Source organism: Microtus ochrogaster, unplaced genomic scaffold (genome assembly GCF_000317375.1).
Source record: "Microtus ochrogaster isolate Prairie Vole_2 unplaced genomic scaffold, MicOch1.0 UNK29, whole genome shotgun sequence".
In the NCBI taxonomy this organism is placed as follows: Eukaryota; Metazoa; Chordata; class Mammalia; order Rodentia; family Cricetidae; genus Microtus; species Microtus ochrogaster.
In genome coordinates, this window is record NW_004949127.1 from 2093839 (window position 1) to 2106808 (window position 12970).

Consider the following 12970-nt stretch of genomic DNA (forward strand, 5'->3'; position numbering starts at 1 on the left):
TAACAATGTAGTTACATGTAAAGGTATTAGAATGTTTTAACAATGTAGTTACATGTAAAGGCTATTAGAATGTTTTAACAATGTAGTTACACGTGCATCACTCAGTAATTTCTTCCTTCTAGTTTCTAAAACTAATGGATCCATTAAAAAAAGACAAAAGGTAGAGAGTCCGAGGGCAAAGCTGTCAGAGTCTATTATATTCATACCACAAGTTTCAGTAGCCAAATCAAAAGAAGTAGAAGTTGGTGGTTTTGGTCTAATTAACGATTTGATTGCTACTTTTGGAACATGTCTGATTGCCTGTGTTGTTTGGACAGCCTGTGGCAAGTAAGTGGATATCTTCATCCTGTGAGATTATTGCTTTCCGTAAAGCATTATTGAATCCAGTCATTGCAAGGCAATTTCAACGATTTGTGGCCCTGAAAGGAGATTTATTGGAAAATGGAGTACTTTTTTGGCAAGAAGTACAAAAGTTTAAGGTATTGTATTGGGACCTGGAGAAACCACTTTTGTTTGAAGAGATGCATTAAGATAGCAGATGCATATGGATTTTATATAATATATCCCAGTATTGCCAGCTTCCTTTGTGTTAGTGTTTAAATATTGGCATATTTACTGCCCACTGTCCAGAGGCACCTCTTGCAGTAATGAAGAGAAAGAATGAGCCCCCATGATAATATTTGTGCTTTCAAAACCTGCACCATGGCCTTTCTATCGCATGCATTTATAAATGCACCACACATTTTGCCTGGAGACATTCCTAATTGGTATATCCATATAACAATGATCATGGGATCATTATTCACAAGAATCCCTTGATATCAAGGGAGTTATAGTTAGCATTTTACAGGTGAAGATGTTAAAACACAGAAAAGCTAAGAAACTTCCAAAATGAGGTAGCTCGTGGAGTGATAGAGCGTGATGTCACCCAAGTCATTGTGTCTCTGACCTCTGTGTCATCAGCCACAGGGCTGTGCTGTGACCTCGTAGTGGCACTGGAAATAGACAAAGAGACAGCTCAGGTAATCTTGGTCAAACAGTGTTCTGGATTGTGAAAAATCAGAAAGAACCAAGTCTACAACAGGATATTGGGTACTTAATTGAGACGTTGATTCATTGCTACAGTCAATAAAAGTTGTTTAGGAGAATGATTAGTGATGTAAATGTTTACCTATTGATTATCTATTGAAAGCTAGTTACTGAGCAACTATATGACTATGACTGCATATAAAATTTGTGTTCATGGGAGTATTTGTAGAGAAAAAAAAATGTAAAGATATATTCCAAACTCTCAAGTTTTTCTTGACTCCATCCCTTGACACAAGGATTAAGGTGAATGCTATGTATAGAACAATAGCCAAATAGTGTCCTTCTCAGACTTTACAATCTAAAGAGAAACAGATGAGGGGGTGAATAAGACACATTCAAGGCCCCGGATGTTAGGGAAGAGGGTAAGATGTCATCTCTATTGGCTGAAGGCGTCACAGAAAGCTTACTAGAGGGAAGCATTCTTAATCCTCATAACAGGTGAGAGTTAACAAGGCAAGAGCCTTTAATCCCAGCACTCAGGAGGCAGAGGCAGGTGGATCTCTGTGAGTTCAAGGCCAGCCTGCTCTACAAAGCAAGTTCCAGGACGACCAGGATTATATATATATATAATATGATGTCTTGGGGGAAAAAAGAAATTAGGAAAAAATATCAGTTATGAGTCTAAGTTCTAACCCATTAGTCAGAATTAATATTCTGTAACATTGCAAATTTGTTTCGACCTCACAAGTTTAAATTCCATAATTATAATCAAGTTCATCAAATGATTATATAATAATCCTACAAGGAATGGTGAACAGTGAATATTTGGTAATATACCAGACTTATGCAGTACAAATGGACTTTTTCTGAGTTGATGCTAAATTGAGTGGTCATGCTGCCTACAATGTAATATTAATATTAAGCTTTTTTTCTAGATAACATATGGTAAGCCCTATATAAAAGTTTCACATGACTGGTGCCCAAAGTTTTCTTTCTTTAATATCCTAACACATCTCTTACAGTAACTGGTGTTTGCTGGGTACTTAGTCATTGTTAGCTCATTTCTGGCCTAGAATGAGGAGTTTCCAAATTTGCTTGCTTTCAGAGCAAAATTTTTGACATAAAAATGCTGTAATTCAAGCCAAGCTATCTATTAAAAAAATACTGTCTCTGACTCCGACTTTAAAACTAGAACATTTTAATGTACTACTATGACTTTTAAAATCCCTCTAAAAGGAAGGGTGTAACGACATTATGGTGTAATGACGAAAGGACCCCCAGGGACTCACGTGGCATCTGGTAAATACGTGGTGGCCAGCTGGAGGCACTGTTTCCCGAAGTAGAGGTAGGGCCTCGCTAAGGATGGGTTACTCGGTACTGACATAGAAGGACATATGCCTCAACCCGGTCTCCCCCTCCCTCTTGCTTCCTGTACACCAAAAGATAAGGAAACTCCGTCATAGGCTTGGCTGACAGGAGCTTCTCTTTCACTGGCACCCAGAAGCCATATTCGGGGGCTGTGGGTTTGAAGCTCTGGAGCTGTACACTAAGTGGAGGGGACACACACACACACACACACACACACACACACACACACACACACGAGTTACTTTCCCTTGTACTTGCTCACGGTGATGGATGGGCAGCTCTCACAGACCGGAAGACCGGAGCACCATGGACCCTAGGTAGCTGTAAGGACGTTCCTGTTTCGCAGCAGAGGCAGACTTGCTGGTCTTGTTGAGGCAGCAGCCAGGATGGAAAGCTTTCGTATCCACCTGTAGCTGGATAGATGCGGATTCTCAGTGTTCCTCTAGGACGCTGTCACAACTTTTGAGCAATAGGCTTTCGCACGTCTCCTCCAGGGAGACCCGGCCCCCATCAGTGCACTGCATAAATGTTATCGAGTCATACCTGCCTAGGGAAACAAGCGACAGAGTCAATGAAAGCAAGGCACGTGCACTGAAGCGTCAGGCTCCCCGGGTCTAAAAGAAAGGATTTTTGAAAATAGCTCTGACACGTCGCCGTGCCCCCCCCCCCAAGCCCAAGCTAAGCGGTATATACTGTAAAGCACTAGGGGCTGGAGAGATGGCTCAGTGGTTAAGAGCATCGCCTGCTCTTCCAAAGGTCCTGAGTTCAATTCCCAGCAACCACATGGTGGCTCACAACCATCTGTAATGAGGTCTGGTGCCCTCTTCTGGCCTGCAGGCATACAGACAGAATATTGTATACATAATAAATAAATAAATATTTAAAAAAAAAAAGCGCTCTGGAAAAGAATCAATCCCATCCTGCTTTGCGGCTCTTCCCTGTCCAGGATTTGTGCCATTCGCATTGTAGTGAGTCCATCATTCAGAAGAAGATCACGACCATCATCAACTGCTTCATCAACTCCTGTATCCCCCCAGCTCTGCAGATTGATATTCCAGTCGAGCAGGCCCAGAAGATAATTGAACACAGGAAGGAAATGGGACTGTACGTGTTCCGAGAGGCACAGGTAAAAGCCAGAGGCGAAGTACACCAGTAGTCAAGGTATTCTTTAAAGCTCTGCTGTTGCTCGCGTATGGCAAGATTTTAATCTCCCTGGTACTGGGATTTGCTCTCTTTAATGTGGACATCTTTTGCCTATATATCATTAATATATAATAAATACACAAAGCTAATAACTTTTATACTGTTGTTGATAATGCCATAAATAAAACTAAATAATATACTTTGACTTTTCACAGTTACTACTTTTACCTACAAATGGTAAAAATGCTCCAGGTAATTCCTCCATCCTTTCTTGCCATTCATACTCGCTTTTAAAGTATCCACTACCACAGAAATGTGTAAAATACGTGTGTCTTAAAATGTGTATATTTTTAAAGCTTGAAATATCCACATAGCTCATAAGATAAGTGAGAGGAGATGTAAGCGCTCAGCCAGCATAAAGTGCATACACTCACGAGAGAAACTCGGGCCGCTTTTAACCTGCTCAAGTTACTGCTTTTTAAGATAAATAATAGAAAACATTGACTCGGTGAGCATAATTTATTTGCATTTTGAAAACCCTTTTAGTGATGTTGTTCCTAAAAAATGATTAAGAAAAATAAGTTATAATAGGGGTAACGAGGAAGGCCATGTCACAAACTAAGTGACAGGAAACAGATCTGGGGAGCGATTGCCGAGCATGGAAAAAGGCCATTACCCCCTCAGTGTTCATTTCTAAGCCAGCTGTGTTCAGGTCCTCTAAGGGACTGGGAGTGGACTCATAATCCAAATTATGACTAAACAGGCAGAGGAGCGACTGAGGATGAAACAGAGAAAGCGTGGCACCAAAACTGTGGCATCCGCTAAGATCCCCTCACCTTGTTGTCCTGACAAACCAGAACAAGACTTGAGGTCCTTGTTGTCGGACCTCAGGGCTGAGCATAGGTGTCCACAGTGGGACGGGTCCACAGGCTTAGCGTGTTTATCTGATTTCCTAGGGTGGAGTCACAGAGGTAGCTTAGAACATCTGGAATACAGAATCTTCTTCTGAGGTCCTCTTTCCTGTTTACCAGAGATGGGGGTACGCTCTGAGAGTGGCATCCCTTACCCCAGAGACGCGAGCCCAGATCTGGTCGCCATCCATATGTCCTTCCTCTCTTTCACTCCCTTAACCCCACATTTGATCAGGCATTAAAAGTCAGTCATTTATCTCCTTGTTGTGAGGGTCTATCCATTTTTCTTCACCTCTGTGTCACTTCAGATCTGCAAAACCTATTAACTATTAATTATTAACCATTACCATAGCTCCGGTTTCTGGGCTCGCTCCAACCAACTCGCTGGAAGCAAAGTACTTTTTCTCAAAATGGTGTCTGATCATGCTACCCTCTGCTTAAAATGCTTTACTGTCTTCCTGCTGCCCACAGAGAGAAGTCAGCTTGCTACACACCCGGAGCCGCATCCCTTACCACCTCTGTTCTCTCTTCCCGGGGTCGCTGAAATAGTGTAGCTCCATAATCCACCTTTTCTGTCTTTAGCCCTGAGTTCACGCAGGTCCATCTTCTCTGCCCTGTGTTTCTCTGTCCTAAGACTTAAAACACTGAATCCAAAGTAGCTTGCCAAGTTTGTGAGGGCAGAGTGTGTTTCTTATTCATCTCTGTGGTCTAAATGTAGAGCAGGCATTTCTGACCACGTGGATGTGTGAGATTTGTCATGAACAAGGAGTGTAGTGAGGTCAGCCTGTGGAGTGAGCATAGTGGAACCAGGGGCTGAGAAACAACTCAAAGTTGCCTGTATCAGCCCGTCTCTCCCCACACCCGCTACCGAGAGCCCGAGGTTGCCCCATCTTCTGGCAGAGAGCAAAGTAGCCCTACATTCATTAATATATCTCAGAATTTGGTCATTTTTAAGGTGCTGCAGGTACAGGGGAATGTGTACTAATTGAGGCCAGCTTGGTCTAAAGAGAGAGTTCAAGGCCAGCCTGGTCTACAAAGTGAGTTCAGGGCAGCCATTACAGGATGCAGAGAAACACACACACACACACACACACGAATGAATAAATAATTACATTCACGCCTAGAAAACATGAGTAGTGATTTTTGCTAATTCAGGACTCAAGCATTGACTTTGAAAAAATTCCTTTACCCTGAGAGTTGGCTTGGAGCCTGATAGGACAGCTCGTTTTTCTTCAAGGCTTTAGGTAAAGGCCACTTTAGCCCTAAGATGTTGGGCTTGATTTGATGTGGCAAGCCCTACCTTCTTGGAAGTAACTTATGCCTCTGGAGCTAATGTAAGAGCTCGGCACGGGAATTACAGCAGCTACTCTTATCTCCACGCACATCACAATTAATCACTTAATGTGCACGGTCCTCACAGAGCAGTGGCCTAGGGTGCTGGTTTTGCTTTTTAAATGTTACTTCTTCTTGCTCTCACATAAAAGAGATTATATCATTTAAAAGTTACTCAAGATTTATTCTTAGCTCCGCAGCTTTGTTTAAGAGCCTTTCCAGAGACAAAATGGTATTTCCTTTCTCTGAAAGACAGAGAAAGGCTCGGGGGAGTTCCCTTGAAGAACCGAATACTTGGAATAGTTGCATAAAACAGCAGAGTGCGGCTGAGCAACAGGGCAGCTTAAAAAGAAAACATGAATTTCTCATTTAAAAAGACCTAATGGAGTCTTTAGAAATGTGATCAATGGGTTAGGGAAACACTGAGAATAATTCACTTTCAAGTACACCCTGTGAGTGTTTAAGAGGACTGGAGAGAAGCCCGTGCTGGGCTCACTGCACCAAGTCTGCAAACAATAAGGTGCTGGGGTTGGGGGTTGTGTGGTGTATCTTAAGGATGGAGAAGTCCATGATTATGGCAAGTTAGAGTTAATTTGGTACATTTGTCGAGAATGATAATCTGAAACATAGTTTTTTGTTTTTTAATACAGATGACAATTTTTGGGGTTCTGTTTAAGTATTGGCCACAGTTTTGTGAGTTTAGGAAGAATTTAACAGATGAAAAAATTATGAGTGTTTTAGAGAGAAGACAAGAACATAAACAGAAAAAGAAAATGTCAGAGTCAGATGAAGACAAGATCGGAAAGGTAAGCCTGAATCCGCTCTAGATGGAATCACACTTCTAAAGGATGAGGTGCGGCCCAGAGAGGAATGTGGGCTGGGGAACCGCGCCCCAAAAGTTACAGCCGCAGGCGTTAGTGACTTCAAGCCTTCGCCTTCCTTCACGGCTCTCAGACTGTTCTTGAGTTTCCCAAAATTGTTGTCAGATGTGTTCTCTTCTTCAAGAAGGCTTTCTTCACACCTAGACAACGTCAACAGCTTCATCCCCTAGAGTGAAGAAGTTACGTGTGTGTGTGTGTGTGTGTGTGTGTGTGTGTGTGTGTGTGTGTGAATGCGTGTTGGGGGGGTAGGGCACATGCCATGTGAATAAGCTGGGCCTGGTGACATGGACTAGTGATCCAGTGCTGGGAGACAGAGACAGGAGGAGCCCCAGGCTCACTGGCCAGCAGCCTAGCCTACCTTAGGCAGGAAAGACCCTGTCAGAAACACTGGTGTTGAGAAGCAACACCCAAGGCTGCTCTCTGGCTCCATGGTCTCCATGGTCAGGTGTATCTGCATATTTATGAGCACACACACACTTGTTTGACCACATATATTGTTTAAGGTGTTCATTCTTTCTACATGTTTCTAGGAAATTATTATGCATGGCAGAATCATCCCAAGTGAGCACAGGTGTATGTATACTGACTGGTTTCTAACACACGGAGTTGGAAGTGACCCTAGTTTCTATTTGGAAGAAGGGAGGGAGGCATCAGGCATATGCTATTCATCTGTTGACGATGACAGCACAGTTACACGTGGTGTCACCATTCAGCACATACCTGAGGGCGGGAGACCATTCAGTCACTACAGTGTATGTGTGTGTATTCATTTGCCACACAGCAAATCCTCAGGTGCCCCACGTGAAAGGCACTGTTCTGCAAACAATGTTCTGTCTGTCATTGTATGGAACATTTCCCCAGAGGCAGACATGAGAGAAGGAACACATAGACCTTGATTCCATTTGTTTGGGGGTTACAGTTCTATGTCCATGCATTGCCCCAGTGGAAAGTCTGGTTGTCTGTTCACGAGAACTATAGTCTTTCTTTTTTTTTATAAATATTTATTTATTTATTTATTTATTTATTTATTATGTATACAATATTCTGTGTGTATGCCTGAAGGCCAGAAGAGGGCGCCAGACCTCTTTACAGATGGTTGTGAGCCACCATGTGGTTGCTGGGAATTGAACTCAGGACCTTTGGAAGAGCAGGCAATGCTCTTAACCACTGAGCCATCTCTCCAGCCCCTATAGTCTTTCTTTGATGCTTGGATTTTTATATTCTACCTCATTGCTTGTCTCATTTCTCTTTAAGTGTTCTTATAGGAATATGGCCAATTTAAAGGCCAAAGTGACTGGCGTGAAGCTCCAAGTGTAGACTCACCATGAACTGATTTCTTACGCGACATTATAACTTCCCACGATCTCACTCTCTGTTTTCCCTCACAGGCTGGACTCAAGCAGTATGCAAGTACTACAGGCTCTCTAACCAAAGCACCTTTACCCAGCGAGTCCCTGCTGGGCCTGCAAGCCTATGGCCGGCAGGTAAGATGCCAGGGCCCGCTTCCCCTCTAGAGCAATGGGTGCACAGTGACTTGGTCACTCAGCAGCAGGAGGTTGTGAACACATCTGGTCAGTGTGTGGTGTAGGTGTGAAAATGGGTTACAATGGTGATCCTCAGAGAGTCTGAAGGGAAGGCCCTCCAGCTGTTTTCCCCGAGAGCATGCTGGGAATTGAAATCCAGGGCCTTGTGCGTAGGAAGCATGTAGTCCCCCACCAAGCTCTTCCTCAGCTCCTGATGGTTTAACTTGAAGACAGCGAAGCGACATCTTCCTGGAGAAAAGAATAAGAATACAACAACCTCTGTAGATTAGTGTGCTGAGTTCAGAGATGGCGCAGAATGCTAAATGCTTAGTCTCAGTTTCTTAATTCTTTGTATTACATGCCCACCACCCAATACATTTGCATTTTTATGTTTACAACTAGCACACCTTCATATCAATTCTCTGAAACATGAGTTTAATCTACAGCCATTTTTAATGACTTGTATTTAAAAATGTTTGCACCTTAGGACAATACTAACTCATAAAACAATCTTTTCTGCACTTAGAAGTGCCAAATGAATTGTTACCCTACTGAGGTAACTAATAGGCTATAAAACTCTCATGAAGGAAGAGAAACGGTTGATTTTGTTGTAGAGACGTGTACTGACAGGTCTATCCGAAGTGGATGAGGCTCGGGTATACGCATCGGGAAATGATCGGCTTGACCTGTTGGGAGCACAACACAAGCTTCAGCGAGGGATGCAGACACAGAGGCTTTGTCCTGAGCCCTGTCCACATCAGTATTACTCTGCTGCCTGAAACGAGATTAGAATCCCCTCTGATCAAAGAGAGAGGGTGATGGCGAGGATAATGATGATGTCACTGATAATAATCATGTCCTGTCCTTGCCTTAAAATGTCAGAGGCACTGTGCAAATACATATTTACTTTTGACTTTTGCTTTCTGTAGGGAACTGAATAGCACCTTAAAAATATACATATTTACTATTGATTTTTGCTTTTTTAAGCCTACATGTTGTCATTCTAGAAATTAGGGAATAATAATCAATTATTGTTATTCAATAATCAGTCTAAATTCAAATTGTCACCCCAAAATAATCTTGGATGTTTAATAAGCATCTAAGTTCGTAACCAATACAAAGATAGCTGAGGAGCCGGGCGGTGGTGGCGCACGCCTTTAATCCCAGCACTCGGGAGGCAGAGGCAGGCGGATCTCTGTGAGTTCGAGACCAGCCTGGTCTACAAAAGCTAGTTCCAGGATAGGCTCCAAAACCACAGAGAAACCCTGTCTCGAAAAAACAAAAAAACAAAAACAAAAACAAACAAACAAAAAAAAAAGATAGCTGAGCCGCTGTTGCTGAGCCCGTAAGTGTTACAAAGAGCCATTTGTTTGTTCCTGGCTGCTTAGCCCCAAAATAATCACACAAAGACTGTATTAATTAAATCACTGCTTGGCCCATTAGCTCTGGTTTCTTACTGGATAACTCTTACATATTAATTTAGCCCATCTCCATTAATCTGTGTATCGCCACATGGCAGTGGCTCACAAGCAAAGTTTTGGCATGTCTGACTCTGGCGGTGGCTCCATGGTGTCTAACCACGCCCTTTTTTCTCCCAGCATTCAATTTAGTTTTCCCTGCCTACCTAAGTTCTGCCCTGCTTTAGGTCCAAAGCAGTTTCTTTATTCATTAATGGTAATCACAGCACACAGAGGGAAATCCCACATCATATAAGCTCTTGTCCCATTTGTCACTGGGCAACAGTATGGTTGTCTGAACATTCTTCCTCACTCAGGGAAAGAATTTACAGATTCAGGTCAAGGCTACAGCAAGAAGTAGCTTTGTTATGGAATAAATATAAATATGAAAGGAGAATACTAGGTAGATAAAGATCTGTGGTTCACAGTTAAAAAATTAAAATGCATAAATGAGGAAATCTGTATTATCTTTTGAGATATATGATAGAAATATCTCAAATATATTTTTCTTTTTGTTTCAATTTGCTTTGTTTTTTAAACAGAGTATCACTGAATAGTCCAGGCTGACCTGGGCTTTAATAGGTACCTGAGGCTAGCCTTAGAGATATGCTAATCTCAGACTCATTCATGCTGGAAATCCAGGCATGATCTACCATAATTGGCTAGGATGTAATTTTCTTGGTGCATGTTATACATCAATAAGAAGTGTAAACAAAGGAATAATGAGATTTATTTTATCTCTAGTGTGCTCCCGAGGGAAATCCGGCAAAGTTTGAATTTTTTTTTTTTTTCAGCCAACCTGGTGCTATTCAAAGTACATAGAAGCCTTGGAACAAGAGCGGATTCTTCTGAAAATTCAAGAAGAAATGGAAAAGAAAATGTTCACAGGTAATCTTTGCCTCTCGTGCTCAGAGCTGCTCTGTTGCTGTCCAGCACAGACTGGTCTCTTCATTGTCTGTCCCCTCTTTTATCTTTGTGCAAGTACATCATCTTTCACAAACTTGTTTAAGCTTCCCACTGGTTCCACTATGTCTCTGAAGAAGAACTTGTCTCTCCTCAGCGTCCAGAGTCAGTTCCCAGTGATCGTCTCTCCTCAGCTCCTGCTCTCTTTCTGCTTCCCTAACCGTCCAGAACCAGAGGCACTGCCTCTCCCATGCTCAGTCTCTCTGTGTCTCTAGGGTTTCTCCTCTGCAGAGGAGGAGCCTCCACAACCCATACCGAACACTTCTGTTTTCCAGGGTAGCAATGTTCAAGCTCACGTTCACATCCTGCTGCTGAGAGGTGCGAGGTAAGCCACTGTGAGGGACTCCCTTTTACTGCACACCCTCCCACGCAGGCAGACCTGCACAGCCCCAAAGCTCAGCCCCCTCAGACATGCCGCTTGCACACTCACTACCAAACCAAAGGATAGGACCCCTAGTCTTCTGATATGGTACAATCTCCCAAGAAGAGATTCATCCAGGGGAGGTTTGCTTCTGTTTACTACATGCCAATTGTCTCCATCGAGAACCCGGGAGGGGAACTGGGCACTAGCTCAGGCTTCCTACGCTTTTCTAAGCTGGGACTGTGTGAAAGACCAAACACCGCGCCCGGGATCCTCTGCATTCAGATACTGATGAACCTGTAGGGTTTTACCCTTTCCAGAGTGGTCCAACCACAGAATGTGGCGTGCGTGTAAACTGCCAGGCCAGATACTCAAAGCAGCTGTGAAGGTGCCTCTCTTACCCACTGTCTTACCTGGTTTCACAGTACCCCATTTTCTGGGGTCTGGGGAAGAGGGGTGGACCTAATGTTCTCAGGCTGCCCATCTTGTTTTCTTTCTAGTTAGCCTCCACACTGCACCTTCTCGGTCCCCACCTTTAGGTTAGGTTAATAATGCCTTGAACATTAAGGACACCACGTGTGTTTGTTTTTAGTGGAGGGCCTTTTTCAGATTTTATCGTTATTGTTTGGATTTATTTTCTATATATCTTTGTTTCATCCTTTTTTTATTTTGCAGGGTTTCTTTAAGCCAACTTTAACTAACACTGAATGTCCACGAAGCTGAATATCCAAGGTTTTGGGTAGTCTGCATGACTATAGAATACTATCTGCTATCTAGACTAGAAGAATTAAAATCGTTTGCCTATCATAGGCCTTAAGGAAAAAGCAGCATTATGCCCCTTGTGCAATCTTTCAACAAATGTTCCTTGCAGGCTCCTCTAGTTAGCAGATGTGCTCACTGGGTGCCAGGGGTGTGACTGTTCCTAGCATAATTAACCCAGCGAAAGAAGAGCCTCCCCCTCCTTTCCCATCTGGGAGGAGACTGTGTGGAAGCGGTGGTTTTTACAGCGCAGTGTGCACAAGACTCACATGACATAGGCTAGCATTTCGGGCTCCAGGGGCTGCTCCCTGCAAACTCATGGGAGACACTCATGGGAGACACTCTGGAACTGCTATCTTTACCAGATAACACAGTGCCCCTAAGTCCTCTCGTGGCCATGGACTGGCCACTCTTTCACCAAGCTCCTGTGGTTTCTGCCCTTCTACTGCTTTTCCTTCAGTTGAGATTTTGTTGGTTTGTTTGTTTTCCTGTGGTTCATTTCTCTGTCCCCTCAACATGTTAATTATAATTCTTTTGAAAGTTCTGTTTTTCCCAGAGTCTTTGATGTTCATTAAAGCAATGAAAGCCCACTTTCTGAGCAGACTTCCTAGGTAGTACAAATACTGTAGGATATGAAGAAAATTAAGATAAAAAATTAAATCCATACTCCTTATTTTCACTTACTTCTTCCCTGATGTTTCATTCTTTCTATATGCAGATAGAGTTTCTAGCCTATAGTTTTTCTTCTCTTAAAAGAAGTTATTTTGACATTTCTTGCAAAGCAGCTCTATTTGAGACCTAGAGAAACTTTCATTTCTCTTTCCCTTTTGACAGAAACTTTACAGGATACAAAAGTATAGGCTGGTAGGTTTTTTATTCGTTCAGTACCTAAAATATATCACTTCTCTTTCTTCTTTTGTAATTTTTCTGAAGAAAAGTTGGATGTTATCCTTGCCCCTCTGTGGAGAAGTTGCTCTGTCCTCCTCCTTGCTTCAAGATCTCTGTGCCAGGGCCTGAGGAGCCCACTCAGGTTAAGAGCATATACCCAGCTGCACATCCGTCCTAGGTGCTGGTCTCTAAGCCTCTTGTGTCTGTAGCTTGGCATCTGTCACTAGTTTTTTGGAAAGATTTGCTGTTATCACTGTCCAACGTTGCTTCCATTCCTGTCTCTGCTTTCTGCCCTTCCCATCCCACGCACAGCCGCCTCCTCTCCAGTCCTCCTCCTCCTCCTCCTCCTCCTCCT

The 12970-nt window shown here is 43.0% G+C and overlaps 1 protein-coding gene across 5 annotated transcripts in view; it reads left to right on the top strand.

The window, feature by feature from the left end:
- The window catches only part of Rgs22 (regulator of G protein signaling 22), a 101740-nt gene that overhangs the window by 85958 nt on the left and 2812 nt on the right, over nucleotides 1-12970 (top strand). Inside the window, exons 21-27 of one of the 5 annotated variants that reach the window (XR_003378834.1) lie at nucleotides 318-479; nucleotides 3344-3523; nucleotides 6434-6589; nucleotides 8053-8148; nucleotides 10439-10532; nucleotides 10626-10932; nucleotides 11644-12963. Coding sequence is in view for 2 of the 5 variants with exons in the window: in XM_013354106.2 (XP_013209560.1) it covers nucleotides 318-479; nucleotides 3344-3523; nucleotides 6434-6589; nucleotides 8053-8148; nucleotides 10439-10532; nucleotides 10883-10887 (693 nt within the window). In the remaining 3 variants the exon portion in view is untranslated. Of the gene's footprint in view, nucleotides 1-317; nucleotides 480-3343; nucleotides 3524-6433; nucleotides 6590-8052; nucleotides 8149-10438; nucleotides 10533-10625; nucleotides 10933-11643; nucleotides 12964-12970 lie in introns of those variants that run through there. The other 4 variants (XM_013354106.2, XR_003378835.1, XR_003378836.1 and 1 more) reach the window with 4 other exon arrangements.